Source organism: Acanthochromis polyacanthus, chromosome 6 (genome assembly GCF_021347895.1).
Source record: "Acanthochromis polyacanthus isolate Apoly-LR-REF ecotype Palm Island chromosome 6, KAUST_Apoly_ChrSc, whole genome shotgun sequence".
NCBI lineage: Eukaryota > Metazoa > Chordata > Actinopteri > Pomacentridae > Acanthochromis > Acanthochromis polyacanthus.
Window position 1 is genome coordinate 42,839,494 of NC_067118.1, and position 15,351 is coordinate 42,854,844.

The window sequence follows — 15,351 nt, forward strand, 5'->3', positions numbered from 1 at the left end:
ATAGATAGATAGATAGATAGATAGACAGACGGACGGAGAGATGGACGGATAGACGGACAGATAGACGGACAGATAGACGGACAGATAGACAGATAGATAGATAGATAGATAGACAGATAGATAGACAGATAGATAGATAGATAGATAGATAGATAGATAGACAGATAGATAGATAGATAGATAGACAGATAGATAGATAGATACTGCTATTATTTCTACTGTGAATAATTATCATTATTATTATCATTATTGTTATTATTATTATTTCTACTATTAATATTATATCAATTATTATTATTATTACTATTATTACTGCTATTATTACTATTATTTTTAATCGTTATTATTATTATTACTGTTATTATTACTACTACTATTATATCACGTGTATAAATCACGTTCTTTGGGAAAGCTTAAACATGTGAGAAAAGTAGCCAGAGATAAAGAATTGTCTACAAAAAAAATAATTCCATCATAAATCAGGGCTATTATTAGATCTATCAGGTGCTGTATTCTAACCCACCAATTGGTGGGTTAGAATACAGCACCTGATAGATCTAATACTGCAGTAAATCTGTTTTTTTTCTTTGTAACAGGCTGTTGCTAGGAACGCTAGATTCATAACATCGAATTTTAAACAAAAAATTGTCTCAGATTAGTTATTTCACTGGTAAGCAGCTGTGTAATACACAGGATGATGTAGAGAGCTGGTTAGATCATGGGTAGTAGAAGCCAGACACGGAGCTGATGGGGTTCTATCCGTCTTGTCTGCGTTTATTTCACTCTAGCTATGACAACCTGCTAACATTATTCCTTACATACATCTTACCTGTGAAAAGTAATCCCACGAGCTCTTGTTTCCTTACAGCGCTCATTAGAGCATCCATAGGCTGAACAGAAGTCCGGCATCTTTAAATAACTATGCTGGAGTCAGAAGGAGATAGTGTGTAGCTTAAGTGTTGAGTGGCAAAAACAGCATTGTAAAAAATATCCGAGCACCTTGTATAGTAGCTACACGTGTGACGTTTCTAAAAAATCAAACATTTTGGCAATCGGTTCAAAATTCAGCGAATAATTCCACTTTGAGATTCAGCAGTACCTCTTGCCTCCATAGATGTGTATGCACCGCTGCCTCCGCTGGCCCCGTTTCAAGATGGCGGCGCTGTAAGCACGCCTCTCGACAGCCTATGAGGCGTCTACGTATATATGTCTGTGGTTTAGCTAGCCAACTCGGGATATTGCAAGCTCGAAAAGGTGTTGCTATATACACATATTACGCTAAATATGCCTTCTTGTTGTGCTGTCGGCTGTCAGAATCGAAGTAAAGACAACCCTCATTTAAAGTTTTATTCAATACCTGGAAGGGCTCATCCATTTCAACAAAATCGAAGGCAGTTGTGGCTACGTGCGATCAACCGGGATAACTGGTCGCAGGCACAAATAAAGAATGCACGGCTTTGCAGTGCACATTTCATTTCAGGTAAACGGTCATTCAGTTTTGATTTATATTTGTGCATGTGAGCGATAATAGGGTGTTTTGTCATTACCGCAATGAATATGTTTGTTGACTTAGCCTTGTTATTTTGTTTTACGGGACTTTAATAATTATAATAAATACTGTTTTAACAGGTCGTGCATCTGACGTTTCAGACAGTCCCGATTTCGTGCCTTCGGTATTTCCTCACAGGCGTGACAGTGCCAACAGCACCAAAGCTAAGAACAAAATTGACAGGTAATGTGTACACTCACACCACGTTTCTGATCCTGGATGGTATGTGAGTTCTTGTACGTGACCGCAAAGCACGAAATTACAACCCGGTCTCAGCATCAAGGGATTTGTATGCCTTTAAATTATCTTTCGTGTAAACGCTTGGCGAGTTGATTAAATATAAATAGATGTCTGGTGTTCAAGATTAACTGGTGATCCGATCAACTGGTGATATTCAGTGAGCGAGACAGCTGTTACAATATACAGTCTATGGTTACAACGGCAACACATAGCATAGGTGACTGTGTTGATGCCTGTTCAAAACACACAGATGTCAATAAACTGTTCCGAAATGTTCTTGTTGCAGCTTTAACGTTGTCGTTATTGCTCTGTTTGGACTCACGGCTGTTCAGTCTACCAGTAAAATACTCGGTTTAATGAGGACTTCCACCTAACGGAGTGGAAATATCGCTTCGCTGCGGTAGGGTGTGACGATCTCCATCAGATTAACTGGTGACAGTCTGTGGCCTCAGTCCGACGGTCAGACAGAAACGGCAAGAGAACTTCTAATACCGTTTTCAAAGCTTACTGCGATAAACCAGTCGGACCTGAGTTGTTCTACTTTTAAACAGATTTTAAGTAAAACAATGACATTATATAAACCATCTGACCACATTCTAATCAGAGATTTCACATTCCAGCCTTCAGGACGTCGATATGCTTCATCTAATCCCCCCCCCCCCCCCCCCCCCCCCCCCGTTATTCAGGATTTATTTATTTTACTGGGGATGGCAAATTATAATCAACATTGTATTCTATAGAATCAATGCATTGTAAATTAAATGCACTAACTTTATAGAACACAAAATTAAAGGTATTTTTTTTATTTCTAAAGACCTAGAACAATAATATAGACGAGGATATTTATTCTACAAAACCTTAACGAGCCCACCCTTGAACTATATAGCCAGCTGCTGTTTCAAACAAGATCTCACAACTCAAGACGTGAAACAATAAAATAAGAATGAATAAAATCAAACCAAATAAGATCATATTGCTGAATTGTTCCATGCTAAGTTCAATCTGCAGATTCCCTCTCCGACTAAAAACTGCCTCTTCACTGAACACCTTTAAACTTATATATACTTATGACTACCAATAGCTGTGAATAAATGTTATTTCCCCCCCCTTTTTATTAGCTTTATTTGACAGGTAAGTAGAGAGACGGACGGAAAAGTAGGGAGAAAACCTACAGCAGAAAGCCGTGAGCTGGAGTTGAACCCGAGCCACTGCATCGGGTTTATAGATCTCCTGTTTAGTCACCCAAGCTAATGCCCCAGTATATGTGATATACTGAAAGGAATTGGTGTCTTTTCTCAATGACATGTCAGTTTAGATTAGTATGACACAACACAGTTGATCATTGTTTTTCACTCACTGATGGAATTTTTGTAATTAAAAATACAATCAAAAGTCAAGACTGTGCAGTACACACACACATAATTATTTATAGTTTCCCATGTTAACAGAATTTGACTAGTTTTTGATGAAGAGCAGCTTTAACGTGACAAAAAAGTGCAAATGCAGAGTCTGAAATAAATATTAAAAATGTGTTCTTTCTGTAGCCTCAAAGGGCTCTTTGTGAGAAACATAAAGTTCATATATTATTGGAAACACATTCAGTATTAAACTGCACTAACTGAGAGGGCCCAGCGGTTGCCTAGCAACAAAGAGAAGAGAGCGGGGATGATGCTGGAAAAAGAAAAAAGATCAAGGCTGGAGCAATTATCTCACACACACACACACACACACACACACACACACACACACACACACACACACACACACACACACACACACACACACTTGCATATATCACCAAACAGCATCATAAGAGTATTAATCAAATGAATACATGAATAAACTAGTTAACCCTGACTTAAGTCCTACTATTTAGCATGTATACTGAACAAAATGTAAATGCAGCATGCAATATTGTATTTTTTTCAATCCTTAGTAATTTGGGAAAACAGTTTTTGTTGTCATAACACGGCATCTCACACAGCTTCTGAGCCCATTCTCCCTATTTATTGTAGCAATAAAAGGAATCTAATGCTAGCTTTATACACCTTCCAGACTGAACAACTCCAGTTAGGAAATGCTTCATAATTGTTAGGAAATCTGTAGCATAAATTTCATAGCCTAATAGCTCACCACTTTAATTTTGTTCATATTTATTCACATAAATGTGAAGATAGATTTATTGTCAGTGAATAATAAGCTATGCTAAGCACTTTCCTTGCTGTTTTGATAGATAGACAGATAGATAGATAGGTACTTTGTTAATTTCAAGGGAAATTCAAGACTATGTACTTAAATGTGAAGATAGATTTATTATCAGCGAATATTAAGCTATGCTAAGCTTGTACCATACTAACAGAGAGCTAAACTGTATTGGTTTGAGTGGTGTTAGCTGCTTTACAGTTAGCCTAGCTCAACTACTTTGCTTTTTACTTTTATAGACAGATAAATAGATTGATAGATACGTTAATAATCCCGATTTAGCAGTTAGAGTAACCCTACCACTTTACTTTTGTTGTTTTTTAGGTACTTAAATGTGAAGATAGATTAAATATCAGTTACATTAAGCTATGCTAAGCTTGTACCAACTGCTAACAGAGAGCTAAGCCGCTCAAACCAATAGTTTTACAACTGTATTGATTTGAGCGGCTAGATTGCCTAGCATAAGTTAAGTGTCCCAACTGTTTTGTGTAGAGGACAGTTCGGTCAAAACGTCTCCAATGCTGCACTAGGTTACACAAGAGTTGTCTACGAATGTTTTGTAGGGACATGTCATTTTTGTGTTAAAGAGGTGTGTTAATCTTTATCTTGATAGCCTGAGTGCTAAGAAGCTAGCCGGTGTAACTTCAGCCGTTAGCCGTTAGCGTCGGTTGGTTTAAACTGCCCCTCGCCTCGTTCTTTTCCGGAGTGTGTGTAGCTGTGCAGCCGTGTTGCTCTTGAACGGAGCTCTTCTTTTCACTCCCGGGTAAATTTAGACATACACAACGCCGTTCCTGCTTCTGTATTTCAGCTGGACACACACGTTTCACCCAGCATATGACGTCTATGCAGTCATTTAGTCCCAAAAAGTCTAGTTTTAGTTGCTGTTAAACTATTCAAGCTAGCAGGCAGACACACAGGAGGGATGTCGCGCGGGTAAGTGTGGGGGGAAACATTACAGTGTGTGTGTGTGTGTTTGGTTTTTTTAAGTGTATTCTTAGTAATCTGTTAATGAAGTGTCTCACGGCTGAAGTGTTTTAACGGTATTTAAAGCTACAAAGCCGATCGTCGCGTCGCTTTGTTGTGAGTGTGAGTCGGTTTGTTTTCTCCCCCCTCTCACGTCCATGTAACAGCCGTTGTTGTGTGTGTGTGTGTGTGTGTGTGTGTTTTACGGTAGTGAGCTGAAAAAGCTGGACCCGGCTGTTTTCCAGAAACGGGTTAAACGGTCTCAAGTTTAGGTAGGCACTTCTCTATCCTCCTTACTGTCGTGTAAGCTTAGTTTTCTCTGTCACTAATGTCGAGATTCATCACAAACGCCTCATTTTCGCCGACGACAAATTGTCTAAGTGACCGTTGCGTTTGCGCACGTACACCGCCCGGGGCGCGCTACTTTCTGAGCTAACGGCCAACGTGTCCTCCGGTGTGCTAGCCGAGGTAGCTAACCTTAAGTTGCAGCCGAGTTGGCGTGGAAGTTCTGTAGTTTTTACATTAATTTTTGTCCAGTTAACCGCAGTTATTTGTCTAGAGAATCATGCAATGTTGTTTTGGAGATTTGGCTCGAAGTTTCATATTTTTTCGAAGTGATTGTTTAGCCTGCAGAAGCTAATGTTAGCTACTAGGCTGTTTGTAGTTTCTGAGCTAACAGTCAACGTCTCCTCAAGTGTGCTAGCCGAGGTAGCTAACTTTAAGTTACAGTCTGGTTGGAATGAAAGTCCTGTAGTTTTGACATTAATTTTTGGCCAGTTAGTAGCAGTCATTTATCTAGAGGGTCATGCAGTGTGTTGTTTTGGAGATTTGGCTCAAAGTTTTATATTTATGTTGAAGTGATTGTTTAGCCTGCGGAAGCTAATGTTAGCTATCTCAGAATCAGCTTTAATGGCCAAGTACGCACAAAACATACAAGGAATTTGGTTTTGGCTGTTGGTGGAAGGAGAATAGTAATTAAAAAAGAAACTATAGAAAGAAGAACACGGGAGAAAAGTAGTAAAAAAAAGAACACGATATATACAGATATTTACAAGCTAGAAAGGAATATATAAACACAGTAGTGCGACGTGATAATTGCTGGATGATAATACAGTGCAAAAGGCAGATAATGCTGTTCTTAGTGCATACAGTACTGTGCATATCCACCGGTATATTGTGTATTATACATGAGGAATGGCTCAGCTGTTAATTAGGGGGATGTCAGTGGGAAAGAATCTGTTCTTGTGTCTGGTGGTTTTAGTGAACATGGCTCTGTAGGGGGGGAAAACAGTTTACGTCTTGACTTTCTTCAAGCGTTTTTTTCCGTCACATGCTCGTACAGAGAAATGCAGAGTGACTGGTCCTTAAGGCTGTGCAATAACATCAAGACATTCTAAAAACACATTCTTTAAAAGCTATAGAAACATAGAAAAGAGTCACAGTGTTATAAATAATAAGGGGGTAGAGACTGAAGCTGTGTAGCACATCATCCATGCTGGTGGACAGGAAAGTAGTGAAATAGACAGGCTTACGGACGGGAGACATGACAGTGCATTTGTATTTTGTTTTTATAGTCTACATTACATAACCTTTGTTTCCACGGGATAAAAGTGTTGTATAAATATATATTGAAACTAGTAATGAACAGGAAGATGACCATATTGGTCAGGAACAAGAGTGTAAAACTGGACTCTAAAACTTACTTTTAGCAGTTAATAGTGGGCAGACAAAAAAATGTGACCATGAATCAGAATCTCTGTCTGTCACCCTGTAGCTAACATTATCAGACAGACCACTAGAAACAGTTTGTGGATTTACAAACTGAAAGATGTCACAGGTTATAATGTTAGAATGCATGTTATTGAACTGTAATATAGCATTTCAACTCTGATTGTAGCACTTTTCCCATCTGCCATTTTGGATAATTGTTATTTTGCCTTTGCAATATGTTTTTTCTTCTATTTGTTTTTTTCAAAAACATGTTTAGGCATGAGGCTGAAAATAAATGAACATTTGACAAGCATTAGTACATTACTGTTAGTGTCTACAGCTACTTTCAGAGATGAAAAAGGAGAATTTATAGTTTCAAATGAGCCTCAGCAGGGTTTGGTCTAGTGATCGCAGAGACGGAGCATTATGGCTTCAAACCAGTGTAGACTTTGCTTCGCTGTGTACAACATGTAATTTTGGATTTACATTTCGGACACCGCTCGTCTGAAACGTAAACACCTTATTTCTGAGTTTCAGAATGACGTGTCTGCTGTTTTAGGGGCTAAACATGTGGTCCAGACATAGTTTTACATCTGCTGCAAAGAAGGGCAGATGCTACAGCACTGCATTGAAAGTGGTGGGAATTTAGTGTTGAAATGAGTAAAGCTGCAGTTCCAAAGATTCAACAGCACCATTCTTTAAGTCCATGTCAGTCTTAAGATATGTGTGTGTGTCATACAGCACACGTTGTTTAAGATGATGTCTTGTTTCCCTCTAGGATGTCTTGCTGAAATAAAATAATCCGTTTAATTATTGGTTATTTCTCTGTTTGCAGCATGGCAGAAAGCAATAGTAATCTATGCAATGACACCGACTCAGACACAGCAGAAAAGAAGGATGGTATGGCCAAATGGACTAAGGAAGAAGTGAGTGAGAAGAAGACTTTCATCAACTGTTGTTTTTACCACAGCCTAGTTTATGTGTTGTTACTAAAATGTGATGCTCCTTGTTAGCTTGTCATATAGCTTCATGGTGGCTCATTAGCTGATGTTCAGGGAAACACACCTTAGACATCCTACTTTGATTTCCATCTCTGATTTAACTGTTTTTGTTTACATGATAGCCACGACCTGAAAACTGACCTTAAAGCTCACATTATGTTGTCCTCTGTCTGAACTGATTTCATCTTGTGTGCAGGATGAAAATCTCAAAATCCTGATCAACAACTTTGGAAAAAAAGATTGGAAAATGATTGCCAGTTTTTTACCAGTAAGTATTGGTAGAGTCCAGGTTTGTCACCAGAGAGAATAAATAAAGTTTAATAAAATGGTATAAAACAAAACATTGGCATTGCAGAATTGTATTTGTCATGCAGTTACTCTTTTTGGACATTTTAGCGTGCTGTAGCATTTTATGAAGGAAAAGCTAAAGATGTTTTTTGTTGCTTGGAAAGGGGCGGACAGACCACCAGTGTATGCAGCGCTGGAAAAAGTGTCTGGATCCTGATATAATCAAAGGATACTGGTCCAAAGAGGAAGATGAAATGGTAGGAAGATCAAAGCACAGAGGAGACTCCATGATTAAATCATGGAACATCTGATGCAGACTTGGTTTCCACATGTTTTAGGTCGATGTTGTCCTATCATTATTATTATTATTAGTATTATTATTATTATTATTATTGCATTGTTCTCATGCTTCTCTCCTGACCTGTATTTGCTCTGAATAGATTGTGACGCTGGTAGAAAGGTACGGCACCAAACACTGGAGTATGATTGCCAAGCACCTCAAGGGGCGGCTGGGGAAACAGTGTCGTGATCGCTGGCACAACCACCTCAACCCGATGATCAAGAAGAGCTCCTGGACCAGTGAAGAAGACCTCATCGTCTACAAAGCCCACTCCATTCTGGGAAACCGGTGGGCTGAGATTTCCAAGCTGCTCCCTGGAAGGTGGTTCAGCTGTGTCAGTCAGTGGGTCAGATGTTAGATTTGGTGAATGTATCAGTTCATACTTTTTGTGTCCACCTACAGATCAGACAATTCTGTGAAAAATCACTGGAACACCACCATCAAACGTAAAGCAGAGATGGGCTGCTTCAAAGAGGAAGCTGACAGCATTACCCTGGATATTCAACAGTTTGTGGAAGGAGAGGTGTGGTACAGATACTGTATGAAGGATTTGGATTCTGGATTGATTTAAATGTTGATTTATATTTGTCAAGGCTAGATTTTGATATCTGATTAATTGGTTTGTAAAATGTTTGTTGATTACAGTTTAAAAATGCATCAGCTGCTTTCTTTAAATTATGATAAAAGTTCTCATGACTAATAACAATATCCATGTATGGGCTGCTGGTCAGACTATGTTTGAAAGACAAAGACAGGGTTATTTATATTATACTGCAGCGACGACTCTCTTGAATGTACCTGATACGTCGTGTTGCAGGTGGACTTCAAATGTGACGTCGTGTTAGACGCTGAACCTGTAACTCCTGAAGTGGTAAGCCTGACATAAATGATTTCCTTTTAAACCTTTTTTTCTTAAGGGACAGATGTATGACTGTCATAGAAAACATCCTACATGTTTTCAGTTTTTCCTCCTTGTCCTCTTTGCTGTGCTGCAGGTCAGGCAGCAGAAGGAGCATCGTAAACTCAAGGAGCATCACAAAGTCAGGGAGATGATTTCTGTTCCAACGCCCCAGGCTTTGGCCTCCAGAAGAGAACTTTCCTCCCCCAGTCCCTCTCTGCCCCCTAGTTCAAATCCTAGTCCCAGTCCCAGTCCCAGTCCTAGTCCTAGTTCCAGTTCTGGTGCCGTGCAGGTGGATCAGAAGAAGTACGCTGATGCTGCTTTGAGGATGATTGCTGAGGACATGCTGCCACTCAGGTGACATTTAAACGCTGATAGTTGTTCTCCAAAGTTGTGCAGTTAGACAAGTTTGTTAATCACCAATTTTTACTGCAACGACTCCTGCGTATTTAAGAAGTGCCTCCGTATTGTTAAATGTACTTTGTTTGTTTTCCAGTTTTGTTGAGGGTGCCGGCTTCAGGTCGTTCATGAGCACCATCATGCCTGAATGCACCAAGCTGTCCCAGCGGTCCATGGGTCTGCAGCTCTATGACGACGTGGAGAGAACCATCAAACCTCAGCTCATACGGGAACTCAAAGCCTGCCTCGCTAAAGCCAAAGACAGTAAAAGTGCCATTCACGTCACCTGTGACCTGTGGACGGGGAACCAGTCCCAACCAGGGGAGGATCCCATCGTCGTGGTGAAGCTCCACTTTATCAGTGATTGCTGGCAGATCCGCCGTCCTATCGTGGCCTTCCGTCACCTCACCCACAGGAACCTCAGCACCGCCGTGGCCCGGGAGCTGGAAGGAGTTCTGCTGAGCTATGGAATCTTTCCTGACAGCATCGGCTATGTCCTCACCAACCAGGCTAAAGAAGCCCTGGCTGCCAACAACTTCTTCTGTGATTACAGGATCATGTGCTCCTCCAACAGGGGAGATCCGGATGGAGATGACATCGTGACCTTTCTGTCGGACCAGGTGTCTGAAACAGAGTCCCCATTTTCAGAACTGCAGATTGGAACCAGGACCACCTGTGTGGCCAGAACATTGCAGAGCGTGATAAAGGACGCCCTGAAAACCTCCAGATTAGTGGAGAACCTGCTCTCACAGGTGCACAATGTGGTGGCTTTCTTCAAGAACAGCGCCTACTGGAGCGAGGTAGGAGAGAGAGACTTAACAGATTAATGCAAATTCCAAGTTCAAACAGATATTTTCTATTTTCAACGGGCTAACCTAAGTTAGCAAGTTAGAGATTATATAGATTTAAAGATCCAGAAATGAGACGGCTGATCCAGGATGTCTGTTTTTAAGTTAAAGACTTGTTTGTCAAGCTTCAGCATTGTTCATTAGTAAGCTAACTGTCATCTGTAATCATCTGTAAGTTTTACAGTTGATTGTCAGTAAATATGGGGTTCCAGTAAAATACAGAACATGTGTGTTGGACAGGTTTAACAATCAGTGCGGGTCATTTTTTTTATCTTAATTTTTACATCAATGAGACATGATTCTTCTGCCCAGAACTGTTTGAACATGACCCTTATGTGCCTTTTCTTGTTCAGGTTTTGATGAAGGAGTGCAACGTGTCTCTGTGCCCTCCATCCACTAGCTGTCGCTGGAACTCCATGATGCTTTCGTTGCGTCGGATGGTTCAGGAGTCGGCCTGGAGCGCCATCATGACCCTTCTGGCCCAGGCTCGGATCGAGTCGTGCGACGCAGCCAGCGCCCCGCCTCTGGTCATGGTCAAGAGGGAACAAGTGATCGACATCCTGGGTCTGCTGGGGCCCTTTGAGGAGGCTCTGCAGGTACGAACGTGGCTAACGAGGACTTTGTGTGTTGTGGATGCCGTAGGTTTGTGTATTGATATGTTTGGAGGTCTCCCATATTTCTAGTGGAATTTCCAGATTTTCTTTGTGCTGTTGATGCTTTCTGTGCCATCAGTTATCAAGTTAACTTTATTGATGATACGAATGAGCCTTTGCCAGCATCACACTGACTTTGTGCTCCAGGGTTGTGAGTTAACCTTTGTTGGTTTATTTGCTGATGAATTTGGCTTAAATGATAATTTGTTCTCACTTGAGAACTTCTTACCAAAACAGAAGAACACAGAAGTTTAACTGATAAAAGAAGCAACAGTGGGCATTACAAGCACAAAAGACATTACTGAGGTAATAATACTGAAAATCCTCATAAAAATATGAGTTAGCTTTGTATTTTCTGTGATAAGGAAAGCTAAAAATAACATTATTCTGTGTTAAATAATTACAACAAGGCTTTATCATAAAACTCACTGAACTTCTTCCTCTATTAGCCCAGACACACAAACTGATCGATAAACCTCTTGCTGCAATCTAAAATAAGAGTCATAGACTATTTAAATATGGAATTCCTACAAGAGTTTCCAAACTTTACACCTCATTTAAAGCCATAATCTTGAAAGATAATCTGAACATCACAGACACAAATACTGTTAAGTTTCTGGAGTCAAATCAATAAACAACAGAAAAGAAAAGCCACATTTTTCTGCTCATCTGAAAAAGGTCCATCTTTAAAATAATGATCCTCTGATATTTATTCAGCTTCAGGGCAGCTCTGGGGTTCATGGGGGGGGTCTGTAAAGCGTCTGCAGACACTTTGGATTGTCATTCGCGCTTTATAAATGAAATTGAATTGGAAAGGTCTAATGCCGTAATTTGTCAGTTGTACTTTGAGCCTTGGTTTAATTCTAAAACAATTTTCTCAAATTTTTTTTACGCATTTATGGAAATGCACTATTTTTTTGTTAGTAGAGTATGTGTGTGAGCAGATCTTTTGTCACTCTTTACCGAGGTTCTGCAGGGAAACGGAGTGACCATGTCCTTCATCATCCCCTCTCTGGTTGGTCTGGATAAGACCTTAGAGAGCCGGGTCACCAACTACACACATTTCAGTAAAGCCCTTCGCTCCGGCCTCCACAAACACTTCCAGTCGCTCATTCACCAGAACGACGTCGTACTGGCAGCGGTGCTCGACCCCCGGATCAAACTGCAGGTACTGGATCAGGACAGAGGCGTGATGTTTCATTATAGTTTAGACCAGGGGTGTCCAACATGAGGCCCGTGGTCCAAAAGTGGTCCTCCAGAGGGTCCAATCCGGCCCTCAAAGTGTGAAAAATTCCAGAGAAGACATTAACTGCAGATTTTAAATTAGTAAAACCATAAATTTAAAATCATTTCTAGACCATGACAAGTTGTTTGGATCAGAAAGTAAAATACTAGATTGTTCTTTGTTCTCTTGTGGTTTTGTGTCTCATTTATTTTTGTAATATCTTGTTTTTGTCTTTTTTGTCAGACTTTTGTCGGTTGTCTTTCTGTTTTGTTTCTCGTTTTTTGTCATTTTGTGTTTTCTGTCTTGTTTTGTCATTTTGTGTTCTGCTTTATTTGCTGTTTTTTGTCTTATTTGTGGTGTTTGTCTTTTTTTGTTGCTTTGTATCTCATTTTGTAATATTTTGTCTTGTTTTTGTCTTTTTTGTCTAACTTTTGTCATTTTGTATCTCATTTTTGTAATATTTTGTAGATGTAATGTGGAAATGATAAACTGAGGCTGAATTTATTTTCTTCATAAATTTCAGGTTGTTGATAATGTTTTGTAAAAAGATAATTCCTTAAGCATTTTTACACTAAAACAAGGGAACCATCAGGAGTAGTGGTTATTTATAGGTTGTTAAACTGTGGTTTTACTGGTTTTACCGGTTTTACTGGAGATCAGACTGGACCGAATGTAGAACCTGGACTAAAAACAGTTTGACAGCCCTGATATAGAGTAAATGAACTGCTTTAAAAACAGGATAGAATCTTAAAGCTGTTCTATTTTACTCTGAGAAGAAAGTTCATATCTACATGCAGAATCAGTATTTCTAACTCTAACTGCATCCTTTTTTTCCAGCCATTTCCTGATGTTAAAATGGAGGCGCAGACAGATTTCCTAACTCCTCTATCAAAGCATGAGGCTCGCAGCATCGTGGAATCCTCTTTAGAAAGCCTGGAGGCCTCGGCTGTTCCCACTGTGGAGGCGGGCAAAGAGCAGAAGAAGGAGCAGAATGTAGAAGAAAGCCAACCCAACGCTGTAACAGAGCTATCTGACGGCAGCTCAGACGACAACAACTGTGATGAATTCAGTCAGAACGCCCTCAAGCGGAAGTCCATCTTCACCTTCCTGCAGCCGCCTGCCAAGACGATGAAGATGTCGGAGTTCGATGTGTATTTATCCGAGCCGCTGCTGGAAACTAACTCCACTCTTGTGTACTGGAAGTTTGCTCATCGAATGCCTCGGCTCCAAAGCATCGCCAAGAAGCTGCTGGCGGTACCGGCTACTTCTGGAGGCTTCGACCGGCTCTGTCCGATGGCAGCGTGCATCGTCAGAGCCAAGAGGAACCGCCTCCCTCCTCACACCACAGAGAGGCTGCTCATTTACAGGACCTCTGGGAAGACGAAGGCCGTTAAAAAGCCCAGCAGGGCCGCTAAAAACTGACACAAACTCTGCTGCTACTTCAATAAGATGACGAAATACCTCTTCCACAGGAATAAACCAATGAAGCTGGAGTTCTTAGTGCCTCACACAAAACAACATTTCAGTAAAATATAGAATTAAGATCTGTGGAAATGTAACTCAAAGTGTGCACTAAGATCCCTTTAAACATGATGTTGTTGTTGGTGCTGTTCAAACCAGAAGTTCCTCTTTTTCCTTTTAACACACAAGCAAAAAATTAAACATATTTCCTGATAAGCACGAGTTAAAATATTCTGTCTTTCTCCCTTCAAATGTCTCTGCTCTGTTTTCCAGTCTGATAGATCCAATAGATACCAAAAAACAACTCGTTTCTTTTGCAGAAATGTTGGAATTGGACGTTTATTTCTGTATTCTTTGGTTGGTAGATGATTGTGTCGGTGAATGTTTAGTCAGTGCCGACAGCAAAAGGTTACAGTGAGATATTTTCCAGCTAAACTACAGAAGTGAAAAGTACGGTTTTGAAAGCCCTTCTTCCTGGTCATGAATTGTAGCTTCTTATCTGCTGCAAACGAGCTGTGTTTGGGTTGGAAACTGAAGGAGACACGGCAACTTGTCAGTTTTTTGTAAAAGCGTTTTGTATTTTCTTCGTCTTTGACATTTTGGTTATGTTCATGTATTTGTTTAAAAGCGCTGCAATGAATGATTTTCCTCAAGTGCTCTGATGATTTTTGCTCTGAATTGAATTGCAATGAGTTCTGAGTAGCAGTTTGACGTTATTAGTCAGTTAGTCTGCGTTTATTTTCTAACGGTTCACATTGAATGTGTTGAATTTTCATATTATACAAATAAACAGCAGTTTGCCTTCTTTGACCTCTTGTGTCTCCATTTGAAAATAACCAGTGTACTTAAATTAAACTGTACTTTCTCTACTGTTTTCTGTGCTTGTGAGCCGACATTTTAATGCACACGAGTCCTTTTCAGTGCACGTTTACACGCCACTGATGCTGATTTGATGGAGCTTTAGGAGGTCTTCATTTCACTCGTGTTTCATCCCCATCCATCCTGTAGCCTTTAAAGAGAAGCTCTGGATCGTATTTCTGTTCTAATTCTGTTCTTGAACGTTTCACTCATGAATAACTAAGAAGTGCATGGAAATCCCTTTTACAGGCCGGCGCCCAGCTGCTTAAAACATCTGCTGTAAGGAAATCGTTGTTTTTATTTAGCTTAGAAAACATCTTTAAGTCAGGATGTTTCAAGGCTCTGAGGATTTCCTTGAAGGGAAGATCCAGTGTTTTTTTTTCCCTCAGGGTTACTAAAAAATGTAGGATGATGGCAAACATCCCATCTGTGTAAAATGTGATTTAAAGAAAACTAAATTCAAGATTTTTTTCTGAATTTTCAGCTTCTAAAATGTAATTATTTACTAAATATAAGTATTTTTGAGAATTTAAATGATTTTTCTGAATTTCAAACCTTTAAAATGTGAATTTTTGTTAAATTTAAGTCACTTTTCTGAATTTCCAGCCTGTAAAACGTGATTTTTTTAAACTAAATTTAAGTCACTCTTCAGAATAAAAGCCATTTCCAGCTTCTAAAATGTTTTTTTTTTCCTTTACTACATTTAGGTAATTTCT

The 15,351-nt window shown here is 39.8% G+C and overlaps 1 protein-coding gene across 7 annotated transcripts; it reads left to right on the plus strand.

Annotated features, from left to right (window-relative positions):
* The first annotated feature begins 1,208 nt into the window (after positions 1–1,208).
* Positions 1,209–14,587, plus strand: mybl2a (v-myb avian myeloblastosis viral oncogene homolog-like 2a). Of its 7 annotated transcripts, none has more exons than XM_051948988.1 (13): positions 1,209–1,480; positions 1,630–1,732; positions 7,500–7,590; positions 7,862–7,933; positions 8,118–8,210; positions 8,394–8,614; positions 8,696–8,816; positions 9,111–9,164; positions 9,289–9,548; positions 9,688–10,390; positions 10,792–11,034; positions 12,059–12,259; positions 13,154–14,587. In XM_051948988.1, exons 1-13 carry the CDS (start codon positions 1,285–1,287, stop codon positions 13,736–13,738), a joined length of 2,943 nt encoding a protein of 980 aa, XP_051804948.1. In that variant the 5' UTR covers positions 1,209–1,284; the 3' UTR covers positions 13,739–14,587. The 7 variants fall into 7 exon arrangements, with proteins under 7 accessions (XP_051804948.1, XP_051804949.1, XP_022058169.1 ...); XM_051948989.1 differs by having other exon boundaries at positions 8,394–8,581; XM_022202473.2 differs by lacking the exons at positions 1,209–1,480; positions 1,630–1,732 and adding exons at positions 4,661–4,924; positions 5,166–5,226.
* The last annotated feature ends 764 nt before the right edge of the window (positions 14,588–15,351 follow it).